The 14,522-nt window shown below is 41.3% G+C and overlaps 1 protein-coding gene across 4 annotated transcripts in view; it reads left to right on the top strand.

Annotated features, from left to right (window-relative positions):
* LOC144510628 (hexosaminidase D-like) overlaps positions 1-5,770 on the top strand; it is a 55,131-nt gene extending 49,361 nt beyond the window's left edge. For 2 of the 4 annotated variants that reach the window (XM_078240242.1, XM_078240243.1), the window contains exon 14: positions 5,349-5,770. In XM_078240242.1, the coding sequence (XP_078096368.1) occupies positions 5,349-5,478 (130 nt within the window). In that variant the 3' untranslated portion in view covers positions 5,479-5,770. Of the gene's footprint in view, positions 1-1,720 lie in introns of all 4 variants that reach the window. The other 2 variants (XM_078240241.1, XM_078240240.1) reach the window with 1 other exon arrangement.
* Positions 5,771-14,522: the final 8,752 nt, after the last annotated feature.

Here is a 14,522-nt window from a genome sequence, read left to right as displayed (position 1 = left end):
AACAGGTTTATTTGGTAGCAAATGCCATTAGCTTTCGGAGCGCTGCTCCTTCGTCAGATGGAGTGGATATCTGCTCTCAAACAGGGCATAGAGAGATACAAAATCAAGTTACAGAATAATGATTAGAATGTGAATCTCTACAGCCAACCAGGTCTTACAGATACAGACAATGTGAGTGGAGGGAGCATTAAGCACAAGTTAAAGAGATGTGTATTGTCTCCAGACAGGACAGCCAGTGTTTGTGTCTCTGTATGCCCTGTTTGAGAGCAGATATCCACTCCATCTGACGAAGGAGCAGCTCTCTGAAAGCTATAATGGCATTTGCTACCAAATAAACCTGTTGGACTTTAACCTGGTGTTGTTAAAATTCTTACTGTGTTTACCCCAGTCCAACGCCGGCATCTCCACAGCAAGGTTAGAGCCCATGGAATAATAGGGACAGTAAATGCATGGAAATGAAATTGGCTGAATAACTGGAAACAGAATAGTGGTGATCTGCTGTTTTTTAGACTGGCAAAACATATGTAGAGGCGATCCCCAAGGGTTAGTTGTAGGACCTCTGCTTTCCTTGATATATATTAGTAACCTAGACTTGGGCATACAGAGCACAATTTCAAAATTTGCAGATGACTTGCAAGAACTGAGCTGTGAAAATGATAGTGATAAACTTCAAAAGGATAGACACTGGACAAGTGGCAGATTAAATTTGGTGCAGAGAAGTGTGAAATGATTCATTTTAAGAAAAATGAGAGGCAATCTAAAATAATAAGTAGTTTTAAAAAGAAAAGGAACCGAAGGGTCTATGTGCACAAATCATTGAAGGTGGCAGGGCCTGGGTTGAGAAGCAGTTCATTATATGGCTTTATAAATAAGGGCATACAGAACAAAAGCAAGGACACAATCCTCTGTAAAACACTGGTTCAGCCTTAACTGAAGTATTGTTCAGTTATGGGCATCACACTTTAGGAAGGATGTGAAAGCATAAGAGAAGGTGCTAAAAAGATTCATGGGAATGGTTCCAAGGAGCAGGAACTTGTGGATCAATTGGACTGTCCACCTTGGAAAAAGAGGTTAAGAGGAGATTTGATAGAGGTATACAAAAGGTGATGGACCTAGACAGACTAGATAGAGAGAAGCATTGAGAACCAGAGCACACCAATTTAAGGTGATTGCCAAAAGAAGGAAGGACAATATGAGGAAAAACTTTACACAGTGAAGGGCTAGGATCTGGAATGCATTTCGAGAATGTGGTGGAGGCAGATTCAACTGTGCCTTTCAAAAGGGAATTAGATAATTATCTGAAGAGAAAAATATTTACAGGACTATTGGAAAAAGTGGAAGTAGGGCCTAGGCGAGTTGTTTTTGCAGAGAGCCAACAAAGGCACAAGGGGCTAAATGGTCTCCTTCTGTGCTGTAACCTTTCAATGATTCTATGTTAGTGCAGTCATGTGTTAGCTCAGGGTTTGTCAGTACATTCTAGTGTGTGGCACAAATGCCACATTTGATGCAGGGGTTAATGGCTCATTGTGTAGTGAATTTTGTATTTTTTGAAGGTTCATCAGTACTGGGTGTGTTGGTGCAGTTTGTCAGTTTAGCATTCATTATTGCAATCTAACAGCATTCAGTTTTCTAGAGAAGTTTGAATTAATGCAGGGTCTGCTTGTATTTAGTGCAATATTTATTATGCAAAATGATAACCATAACTATAAAATGTGTTCAGAGTTCACAAGCAGTGGGAAGAGTATTTGGGAAACTTCCGCATCCAGATGGAAAAGATTTACTTCTCTGACACCGTGGAGGAATGGATGGAAGTGAATGTGAACCCGTACATGGACCCGTTGAGAAAGTTTGTGAAGGACTATAATGAAATTATAGCACTAAATGCTAAACCAAAAGAAAACTAGAAAATCATCAAGAAACAAAATTGGGAATGCACAGCCACTGGTGGAATAACTGGAAACCACCCAACTATACTATTTCTGTTATGACACCTAGAGATCCAGGATCAAAACCCAATAAAGCACAAAAACTGGGTCCTACTTCAGAGCATTTTATTTTAACCTGTGCTTCAGAGGCTGTGTGACTTCTTGCCTTTACCAGTTCTGGATCTGATCGTAATTGTATTCCAGAACTTAAACATTCAGTTACAGGAAGCTTTATATGGACCTCAATCTCAACCTATCCAATTCCACTTGGAATCCTGTTTTGCCACATGGTTTGTCAGGTACCGTTATGACCAACCACTGCTTCTGAGCATGGCAGGTGATTTCACCCAGTGGTATTGCTCAAGCAAAGCAACTCGCTTCAGCAAAGGCACTTCCAATTAGTGGAGATCTTGCACAGAGAACTCTCAATGAATAGATGATTCCTGTGGTGCAGAGACATGCTTGTTGTACAGCAGTTTGGAAGATATATGAGCAGTGCAATAAGGACTAGGTCTTTGCCAAAACCTCAGAGATGATCTCTGATTTAGTTTTTTAAAAGTGTACTTTTAACTTGGCACTTTTCCCATTTCATCTGATGTGATGGATTGTAATCATTTGATCATCCATTTTGATATTTTGGTTAAGGTGGGGAGTTTACTGTAAGAGGTCTGTTGGTTTTACCTGTATTCTCTGTTATCGCTGCTTTCTATTGGGGTAAATCACTATTTCATAACTAGTTGTATATAAATAAATAACTACTTGACTAATTTGATACCAGATAATTAAGAATGGTGTATATGGTCTAAAAAAGATATGCCATTTGAGGTTAAATTGAGGCTAAAGTGCAAAAGAAAATAAATGGAGCCATTTCTTAGAATGTTTAGGACTTGAGACTTTTCTCCATAGCTGTTGTCAGAGAGAAGTCCTCTGCAAAAGAACAGACACTAAGACTAAAATTTGGAGAGTCCAGGCTCCAGGAGGGACTGCTTCCTTCTAATTCACACAAGTGACCTTGTCAAATTGGTACTGTTAATTGCACTGAACACCCATGGCGCTATAGGTGGACATGTTTCCTGTTTTTGCTCTTCCACAGTTCTCTTGCATCTTGCACAGCAATGCCCCCCCCCCCTCCAAAACTTGTAAAGTTGTAGTTTCAGGTTACATTATATGCCCTTTAAATTTGCAAAGGTCACAATGGGATGGCGAGCAGAGAGTTTCTATTGTCAAATAGACAAAAGAGTCCAAGATGAGAGGAGAATTTTTTTTAAGTGGTTATGATCTAGATTGCACTGAAATGGTTGTGGAAGCAGATTCAATAATAACTTATTTTAAAAGAGAAGTGGATTAATACTTGAAAAGGAAACAAAGTTACAGAGCCATGGGGTAAGAGTAGGGGAGTGGGACTAATTGGATAGCTCTGTCAAAGAGCTGACAGAGGTACAGTGGGCCAAATGGCCTCAAGTGACGAAGCAGATGGGTGAAAATGTATTCAGGATATTGGCTATGTATGAGTATTATTTCATTGCATGAGCATTTCTGAGAAATGGACATCCATCCTACTATTTGAAAAATACCTAATTCTCGCCAGAGTTCAGTATCTCTCAGCCCAGTTGAAAAATGGTGCAGACTGGATTTAGCTGGGCTCCCACCTCAGCCCTGCTGAGATTCCTAGATTAGCCTGGCTACCCACGTGAGAATTCGCAAATGTTTATTTCTGAAACTCCAAATTAACCAAGTCTTGCTTTTTTTTTTAAACAGTGGAAGAAAATGAAGTGATCAATAATTAAATTACATCAATAATTGCAAACACAGCAGCTGGTATATTTTACACCCTGGTTTTCTTTTAACATTTAGTTTTCAAATTCCATTCCTTAATATTCTGATCAAGGATTAATAGTGAATGTCATCCTCCCAGTTAACATACAAGTTTGCTGCTACCTGGTTGGAACTTCTACTTGAAGGGGAAGAAAATTCCAGGTGGCTTGGGGAAAAGGGTACAGGACTAGGGCTAATTGGATAGCTCTTTCAAAGAGCTGATATGTAGCTGATGGGCTGAGTGGCCTCCTTCCTTGCAGTAATAGTCGATAACTACCATTCCCGCACACCTTGTAGCAATTGATGAACATCCAGAAATGACTCTGGGTGGGCTACATTTCAAATTTCATACTTTGCCAATGGGGAACAGTTTGAGCTTTTGTTCAGCACTCCCACTGACACAACAAATTCCATTAATAGTGCAGTCAAAATTCATTAAGTCCAACAGGTTTATTTGGTAGCAAACGTCATTTGCTTTCGGAGCGCTGCTCCTTTGTCAGGTGAGTGGGAGATCTGCTCATAAGCAGCAAACAGGGCATATAAAGACACAAACTCAATTTACAGAATAATGAATAATGATTGGAATGCGAGTCTTTACAGCTAATCAAGTCTTAAAGGTACAGACAATGTGAGTGGAGAGAGCATTAGCACAGGTTAAAGAGATGTGTATTGTCTCCAGACAGGACAGCCAATGAGACTTTGCAAGTCCAGGCAAGTTGTGGGGGTTACAGATAGTGTGACATGAACCCAAGATCCCGGTTGAGGCCGTCCTCGTGTGTGCGGAACATGGCTATCAGTCTCTGCTCAGCGACTCTGCGCTGTCGTGTGTCGTGAAGACCGCCTTGGAGAATGCTTACCCGAATATCGGAGGCCGAATGCCCGTGACTGTCTGGAGACAATACACATCTCTTTAATCTGTGCTAATGCTCTCTCCACTCACATTGTCTGTACCTTTAAGACTTGATTAGCTGTAAAGACTCGCATTCCAATCATTATTCTGTAAATTGAGTTTATGTTTTTATATGCCCTGTTTGCTGTTTATGAGCAGATCTCCCACTCACCTGACGAAGGAGCAGCGCTCCGAAAGCTAGTGGCGTTTGCTACCAAATAAACCTGTTGGACTTTAACCTGGTGTTGTTAGACTCCTTACTGTTAATATCCTTGCCATAGTTGGGAGGTTGTGAATTCAGTATCCATTGCAGAGTGTGCAAATCTAGCCTGACACTTACTGAGGGAGCACTGCACTCTTGAACGTGCTATCTTTTGCGTGTAACGTTAATCCACATTCCCACTGGGCCTCAAGGGTAGATATAAAAGTACACATGACACTATTTTGAAGAAGAGCAAGGGAGTTCTCTCTGGTATTCTGGTCAATATTTATCCTTCAGTCAACACCACTAAAACGGTTTATTCAGTTATTATCATGTTGCTGTTTGCAGGACCTTACTATGCTCAAATTGGCCACCCTATTTCAAACATTGCGACACTGACTATTTCAATAAGTACTTAATTGGTTATGGTGTCTGGTGCTAGATAAATGCAAGTCTTTTTTTCTCGCAAAATCAAATCAATGTAGCTTTGACTAGTGTGTTTTATTTCTATGTAAAGGCAAAAAGTCAAATATATTCAAATGGTACGAACTCGAACACTATGCACTACTCGTACAAATAAGCAAACTCATCAACGTCAATCTTGGGATAAAGGCAATTGCTTTGAATGGGGAACACAGGTTGACTAGTCTGTTGGGTAGAATATTGAAATAGGTAAGTCTGGTGGTGAGTATTCTGGTACTGGGCAGGAGAAGGTTAGCTTTTTATGGCAATCTCCAAATGCATGTCATTGTACCTTGGTGTGGAACAAATTCCTATTTTCTTTATGGTGGCATGGGTTACCCTCTGTTTTTAGCTATATTAATGTGATCCTGTGTTTTCAGTGCACAATTTGTTCATGTATCTGTGTACAATCTATATACTGTAATGCCATTGTGATTTTAATCCTTTTGCTGTAATACTTGTTCTCAATAAATAGTTTCACAATAACTGAATTTGTGCATTACCTTCGGTAAAAGATTGCTTGAGTTTAGATTCTGCAAATATGTAGCTGTTGGTTTTTCTTTGACCTAATAGGCTACTTAGCTCATCCAAGAACTGAGGGAGTGCTAAACTATCAGAAGTACTGTTTTTTCAGATGAAATGTTAAACTGTCCCTCTGTGCAGGTAGGCATTAAAATCCTAAGATTCTTTGCAAAGAGGAACAGGGTGGTGTCCTGGCCAACATTTTTCATCCTTGAACTACGACACAGAAATAGATAAATTAGCCATTTTTACTGTTTGCAGGACTTCAATGAAGTACAATTGGCTGTGTGTCTGCTTAATGATAGTGAATGCACTACTAAAGCAATTGTACTGGAACCTAACTGAAGCAGCAAATGTCACAATTGGTGGCCTGGAAGAATGGCAGATGAATTGTACAAGTATTTCGGATCATTCTTCACTAAATCAGGAAATGGAAGGAGGGAGGAACTTGGGGTGGGGGGTGGGGGGGGGGGAGATTAAGATCATCGGAAAAGTACCGATTAAATTGGCGCTGTGGGCTGACAAGTGCTTTGGTTCTAATGGACTTCATCACCGTGTCTTAAATGAGGTGGCTAGTGAGATATTTGATGCATTGGTTTTAATTTTCCAAAATTCCTTAGAATTGGGGAAAGTCCCGTTAGATTGGAAGATAGCAAATGTAACTCCATTATTCAAAAAGGGAGGCGGACAGAAAGTGGAAAACTACAGGCTGGTTAGCTTAACGTCCGTCATTGAGAAAATGTTAGAAACAATTATTAAATAAGTTATAACAGGGCACTTGGATAGGTTCAAGGCAATCAGACAAAGTCAACGTGGTTTTGTGAAAGGGAAATCATATTTAACCAACTTAATGAAGTTCTTTCAGGAAATAACATGCTATGGATAAAGGGAAACTGGTGGATGTACTGTATTTAGATTTCCAGAAGGCATTTGATAAAGTGCCACATCAACGGTTATTGCAGAAATTAAAAGCTCATGGCTTTTATTGACATGGATAGACCAATTGGCTAGATGACAAGGAGTAAGCATAAATGGTCTTTTTCAGGTCTGCAAGATGTAACAAGTGGTGTGCCACAGTTCAGGGAAGCAGTAGTACAGTGGTATTGTCACTGGATTAGTAATCCTGAGACCCAGGTTAATGCTCTGGGGACCTGGGTTCTAATGCCACCATGGCAGATGGTGACATTTGAATTTTTAAAAATATCTGGAATTAAAAGTCTCTAATGAACATGAAATCGTTGTCGATTGACATTTTTAAAAAAACATCTGGTTCATTAATATCCTTTAGGGAAGGAAATATGCCATCCTTACCTGGACTGGCCTAGATGTGACTCCAGACCCATAGCAATGTGGTTAACTCTAACTGCCCTCTAAAATGGCTGACCAAGCCACTCAGTTCAAAGGCAATTTGGGATAGGCAATAAATGCTGGCCCAGACAGCGAAACCCATATCCCATGAACAAGCATTTTAAAAAGTCTGCACTGGGACCTCAACTGTTTACAATTTTTATATAAATGACTTGGATGAAGGGATGGATGGGATGGTTGCCAATTTGCTATAATTTGACCTAAAGACAGGAAGGAAAGTAAGATGTGAAATGGGCATAAGGAGGCTACAAAAAGATATAGGTTGGTTAAGTGAGTGAGCAAAGATCTGACAAATGGAGTATAATATGGGAAAATGTGGAATTCTCCATTTTGGCAGGAACAGTAAAAGAAGAATGTTATCTAAATGGGGAGAGATTGCAGAGCTCTGAGATGCAGAGGGATCCATGTCCTTGTGCATGAACTGCAAAAGGCGAGTATACAGGTACAGCAAATAATTAGGCAAACTAATCAATGTTATCATTTATTACAAAGGGAATTAATTCAAAAATAAACATGTTATGCTTCAGTTATACAGAGCACTAATGAGACCAGATAAGTCTTGGTCACCTTACTGAGGATATAAATGCGTTGGAGGATGTTCAGAGAAAGTTTACCAGAATAGCTGGAATGGGCAGGTTTTCTTATGAGGAAAGGGTGGACAGGCAAGGCTTTTATCCGCTGGGGTTTATAAAAGTAAGAGGAACTTAATTGAAACACATGATCCTGAGGGGTCTTGACAGGGTGAATGTGGACTCGATGTTTCCTTTTGTGGGTGAATCTAGAACTAGGGATTACTGTTTAAAAATAAGGAGTCTTCCATTAAAATTGAAATGAGGCAAAAGCTTTTCTTGAGTTCATGAGTCTTTGGAACTCTCTTGCTGAAAAGATGATGGAAGCAAAGACTTTGAATATTTTTAAGGCAGAGGTGGATAGATTCTTGATAAGCAAGGGGTGATAGGTTATCGGTGGCAGGCTGGATGCGGTTTTGAGGTTACAGTCAGATCAGCCATCATCTTATTAAATGATGGAGCAGGCTCGCGTGCCGAAAGATTGCCTTCTTCTCTTTGTATGTATGAAGCATCATACTGCAATGGTTTTGCCTCTATAGGAAGAGATCCAAATGTGTTCACACCCCGTTTTCGAAAGCAGAAGGATGAAAGACAAGGATTCCTCTGACAAATCCAAGTGTAGGTCCCCAAGGAGCTATGGGTGTAATGAGGTTAAGTGTTAAGGTTAAATCAACAACAATTGTGGCACCTCAGTGTTGGCTCCTCAGAAATACCTATTTAATATCACTTGTGTTAAATTCATAGCCCCAGCATATCCTCCTCATAAAATCCCTATAGTATAGAAGGAGGCAATTTGGCCTATCGAGCCTGCACCGACAACAATCCCACCCAGCCCCTATCCCCATAACCCCACATATTTACCCTGCTAATCCCGCTAAGGTTGAAAAATCCTCCCAACATCTAGCCTGCCAAGCCCCTTAAGAATTTTATATGTCTCATAGAATAATAAGATCATAAGAAATAGTAGCAGGCAAAGTCCATTGAACCAGCTGCATCATTCCGTAAAATCATAGCTTATGTAATTGTGCCCTTAATTCCACAGTCCTGCTGTTCTTCATAACCTTTGACTCCCTTGTCAATCAAAAATCTGTCAACTCAGCCTTGAATATATTCAATGACCTAGCCTCCACTATTCTTTGTAGAAGAGAATGCCAAACATTAACCACCCTCCGAGAGAAGAAATTCCTCTTCATTACTATCTTAAATGGGTGACCCCATTATTTTTAAACTGTGGCCCATTCTTCTAGATTCCCTCATGAGAGAAAACATCCTTTCCGCATCTACTCTGTCAAGGCCCCCAGGATCTTGTGTTTGAATAAGGTCACCTCTCGTTGACCCTGCTCAACCTTTCCTCATAAGGCAACTCTTTCATCCCAGAAATCAGTCTCTGCCATTTCATCATTTACCATTATTACCTATTTAAACTGCTTCCAATGCAGGCATATTCTTCGTTATGTAAGGAGACCAAACTGTATACAGTCCTCCAAATGCAGTCTCATCAATTGTACAGTTGTTGCAAGTGTTCCATACTATTATACTGTGTCCCCTCTTGCAATAAAAGCCAACATTTCATTTGCCTTCCTAATCACTTACTCTAGCTACATGCTAACTTTGTGATTCATGTACGAGGACACTTGGATTCCTTTGTACTACTGCGATCTTTCCAGAATTTAGGGGATTTTAGAAGATTACAACCAATTCTTTCACTATCTCTACAACCACTCCCTTTAACCCTAGGATGCAGGCCATCAGTGTCAGTGGACTTGACAACCTTCAGTCCCATTAGTTTTGCTAGTACTTTTTCTCCAGTGATTGTCTTCTCTCCCTTTTTTGCTCTTGCTTTTCCACTATTCTTGGGATTTTTTTTGTGTCTTCTGTGTTGACAGATAGAAAATACTTGTTCAATGTCTCTGCCATTTCCTCATTTACCATTATTATTTTCACCCTTTAAGGAAGTAACACTCTTATTTTCCTAAACTTTGTAGGAGCTTTTACTGCTTTGGGTTTTTATATTGCATGTTAGTTTTCTCCTGTACTCAAATTTTTCCCTAAAGTCATCCTTTGGTGGTTTCTACATCATAGAATCCCTACAGTACAGGAGGTCATTTAGCCCATCGAGTCTGCACCGACTCTCTAACAGAGTATTTTACACAGGCCCTATCCCTGTAATCCCACACATGTTTTCCCAGTCTTTTGACCTACCAGTAATCTTTGCAGAATTGCACAGCTTGTTTCTAATGGTACTGTTACGATCCCAGTTGATATTATGGTCTCATAACACAAAGTCCCTTTAAACACACGGACTGGCTGTACCAAACCACACTCTCCACTCTGAACCCAAGTTAGTGTCTGTGGATTTCTCCTCAGAATCCCCCCAGGTGATTGTCACATGAGAATTTCCAAACTCCTCCCAAAAATGTTTTTGCACAACGATGCTTTCCATCAGCAGTCTGCATTCCAAAATCCAATCTAGATTTTCCAAATGAATCTTTTAAACAAAGCTTCCATTCCACTTTTAACAAAGAATCCAGCATCCAGGATTTTCAATTCCCCCTTCGGGATTTCTTTGTCTGGATTGTTGTACAAACTGTTCACAATTGTTTTATCGATTGATTCCCAGACTCTCTAGAAATGTCATCAAGTGGGCAACACGGCAGAAAATGGTCACCTGGCTTAAGGGACTAATTGGGGCTGAGAACGAATAATCACCCGAGGGGGTGGAGTCCCATCTTGGGCTGGAGACATCTAGAAGACATATAGGGACAGAGATAGCCAGTGGGCTGCCAGTCTCTGTACAATTTTTCCTTGTCAATAAATAACTTTTATGTTCATGGTGAAATCTCTGAGCATGCATCATTACACCCAGACTCTCCGTAAATGGTATCAAACTTTTGATTTGCCTCTGAAGTCTGCTCTCCCACTTTACTTTGTCTGCTTTCCCTTGAATTCTCCTCTGAGCAGTTGTACCTGGTTCTCTATTCTCTTAACTTCAGAGTTAAGACAATCTTTCTGTCTCAATTCCCTGGTTGCCTGGCCTGAATCTGGTTCTTTAGGAAGGCTGCCTCTTTTCAACTCCTTTGACCTGTCCAGCTTCTCCTAGCAGAGTTGAGAGATGTTCACTCACTCTGGGAGCAGAGCCGAGCTAGGACAGATCGAGAGACAGCCGGGTAAAGATAAGAATGTAAATACTTTACCTCGGGGATTTGCGGCCTTCATTCCGGGAGTCGGGACAGGCAGAGAGACAGCCGGGTAAAGGTAAGACTCACAGGAGACTGTGACCTGATTGGCTGGAAGGGAGTCTGGGCTAAATTTGAAAATCTATTGAATTTGATTTAAATTACTGTTTTTAATTTGATTTCCGATCAAGAGGGATAAATAATCAGTTTTTTAAAAACCTAATTAAATAGTATAGGAGACTAGTGTATTTAGCTATTAATATTTATAGTGGAAATCTAGCACCAGGGACTGTATAGCTAATTATAACCTAAATATTAAAGTGTTTTATTTGTAAATAAATTAATTAATGGTATAAATGTCAGTTGGTAGGGTAAAGTGCTTCATCTGTGAGATGTGGGAGATCTGTGAGGCTTCGAGCGTTCCGGACAAATACATCTGCAGGAAGTGCACCCAATTGCAGCTCCTCACAGACTGCATGGATTGGTTGTAGCAGCAGTTCGATGCACTTAGGAACATGCAGGTGCGGAAAGCGTCGTAGATGGGAGCTTTAGAGACGTGGTCACACCCAAGGTGCAGGCAGATAGATGGGTGACTGCTAGAAAGGGCAGACAGTCAGTGCAGGAATCCCCTGTGGCTATCCCCCTCTCTAACAGGTATACCGTTTTAGATACTGTTGGGGGGGATAGCCAATCAAAGGAAAACAGCAGCAGCCAAGGTAATGGCACCACGACTGGCTCTGTTGTTCAGCAGGGAGGGTCAAGGCGTAGAAGAACAATAGTTATAGGGGACTCTATAATCAGGGGCACAGACAGGCATTTCTGTGGCCGGGAAAAAGACTCCAGGATGGTATGTTGCCTCCCTGGTGCCAGGGCCAAGGATGTCTCTGAACAATCATGGGACATTCTGAAATGGGCAGGGTGAACAGCAGAGGTCGTGGTACGCATTGGTACTAACGACATAGACAGGAAGAATGACAAGGTCCTGCAAGGGGAGTTCGGGGAGTTAGGTAGTAAATTAAGAAAAGAGAACCTCTAGGGTTGTAATCTCAGGATTACCTCCTGTGCCACGTGCCAGTGAGACAGAAAGACTGTCTTAACTCTGAAGTTAAGAGAATAGAGAACCAGGTACTGCTGCTCAGAGGAGAATTCAAGGGAAAGCAGACTTCAGAGGCAAATCAAAAGTTTGATGCCATTTACGGAGAGTCGGGGTGTAATGATGCATGCTCAGAGACTTCATCACGAAAAGGAAGTCAGTACAATTAAATGGATAATGAACTGGTGCAGGAGGGAGGGGTTCAGATATCTTGATTATTAGGATCTCTCCTGGGACAGGTGGGACCTATACAAGAAAGATGGGTTACACCTAAACTGGAGGATCACCAATATCCTTGCAGGTAGATTTGCTAGAGTCACTTGGGAGGGTTTAAACTAGTATGGCAGGGGGGCGGGAACCAGAGCAGTAGGTCAGCAGGCGAAATAACAGAAGGAGAGCTACAGACTAAGACCAGTAAGATTAAGAGGAAGAGTGGGCAGGGAGCAGTTGATGAACACGGTGTGACTGATGGTCTGAAGTTCATTTGTTTTAACGCGAGGAGTATAACAGGTATGACAGATGAACTTAGAGCTTGGATTAGTACTTGGAAATATGATGTTGTTGCTATTACAGAGACATGGTTGAAAGAAGGACAGGATTGGCAGCTAAACATTCCAGGATTTAGATGCTTCAAGCAGGATAGAGGGGGCTGTAAAAGGGATGGGGGAGTTGCATTACTGGTTAAGGAGAATATCACAGCTGTACAGAGGGAGGACACCTTGGAGGGTTCAGGCAGCGAGGCAATATGGGTAGAGCTCAGGAATAGAAAGGATGCAGTCACAATGTTGGGGGTCTATTACAGGCCTCCCAACAGCCAGCAGGAGATACAGTAGCAGATATGCAAACAGATTTTGGAAAGATGCAAAAACAACAGGGTTGTTCTGGTGAGTGATTTTAACTTTCCCTATATTGACTGGGACTCACTGCTAGGGGCTTGGATGGGGCAGAATTTTAAGGAGTGCTCAGGAGGGTTTCTTGAAACAGTATGTAAATAACAACTCGGGAAGGAGTCACATTAGAACTGGTAATGGGGAATGAGCCTGGCCAGATGATCGAAGTTTCAGTAGGAGAGCATTTTGGGAACAGTGATCATAATTCTGCAAGTTTTAAGGTGCTTGTGGATAAGGACAAGAGTCCTCGGGGGAAGACTAACTACAACAACATCAGGCAGGATTTGGAGAGTTTAGATTGGAGAAGGCTATTTGAGGGTAAATCAACATCTGACATATTTCAAATGTCAGTTGATTGGAATTCAGGACCGGCATGCACCTGTGAGGATGAAGGGTAGGTGTGGCAAGTATCAGGAACCCTGGATAACGAGGGATATTATGAGCCTTGTCAAAAAGAAAAAAGGAGGCAGTCATAAAGTCTAAAAGGCTTAGGAAAGATGAATCCCTTGAAGAATATAAAGAAAGTAGGAAGAAACTTAAGGAAGGAGTTAGGAGGGCTAAAAGGGGTCATGAAAAGTTTTTGGAAAACAGGATTTTCCTTAATCCTAAGGCATTTTATATGTATGTAAAGAGCAAGAGGGTAGCCAGGGAAAAGGTTGGTCCACTCGAGGATAGTGGAGGGAATCTATGCATGGAACCAGAGGAAATGGGTGAGATACTAAATGAATACTTTGTCTCAGTATTCACCAAAGAGAAGGATTTGATGGATGATGGATGAGGAGCCTAGGGTAGGGTGTGTAGATATTCTGTGTCATGTCGATATCAAAAAGGTGTTGGGAATTTTAAAAAGCATTAAAATAAATAAGTTCCCAGGGCCTGATGGGATCTACCCCAGAATACTGAGGGAGGCAAGGGAGGAAATTGCTGGGGCCTTGACAGAAATTTTTGCAGCCTAATTGACTACAGGTAAAGTTCCAGAGGACTGCAGAATAGCCAATGTTGTTCCATTGTTTATGAAGGGCAGCAAGGATAACCCAGGAAATTAAAGGCCGGCGAGCCTTATGGTAGTAGTAGGGAAATTATTGGAAAAGATTCTTAGGGACAGGATTTACTCACATTTGGAAACAAATGGACATATTAGTGATAGACAGCATGGTTTTGTGATGGGGAGGTCGTGCCTCACTAATTTGATCGAGTTTTCGAGGAAATGACAAAGATGATAGATGAGGGAAAAGCGGTGGATGTTGTATACATGGACTTCAGTAAAGCCTTTGACAAGGTACCTCATAGTAGACTGGTACAAAAGGTGAAGTCACACGGGATCAGAGGAGAGCTGGCAAGGTAGATACAAAACTGGCTTGGGCATAGAAGGCAGAGGGTAGCAGTAGAGGGGTGCTTTTCCGAATGCAAGGCTGTGACTAGCGGTGATCCACAGGGATCAGTTCTGGGACCTTTGTTGTTTGTAGTGTATACAAATGATTTGGAGGAAAATGTAGCTGATCTGATTAGTAAGTTTGCAGACGAGTTGCAGATAGTGAAGACGATTGTCAGAGGATACAGCAAAATATAGACCGGTTGGAGACTTGGGCGGAGAAATGGCAGATGGAGTTT

This window comes from Mustelus asterias, chromosome 23 (genome assembly GCF_964213995.1).
Source record: "Mustelus asterias chromosome 23, sMusAst1.hap1.1, whole genome shotgun sequence".
In the NCBI taxonomy this organism is placed as follows: Eukaryota; Metazoa; Chordata; class Chondrichthyes; order Carcharhiniformes; family Triakidae; genus Mustelus; species Mustelus asterias.
Note: the sequence above shows the minus strand (reverse complement) of the source record. Positions and strands in the feature narration are given on the sequence as shown.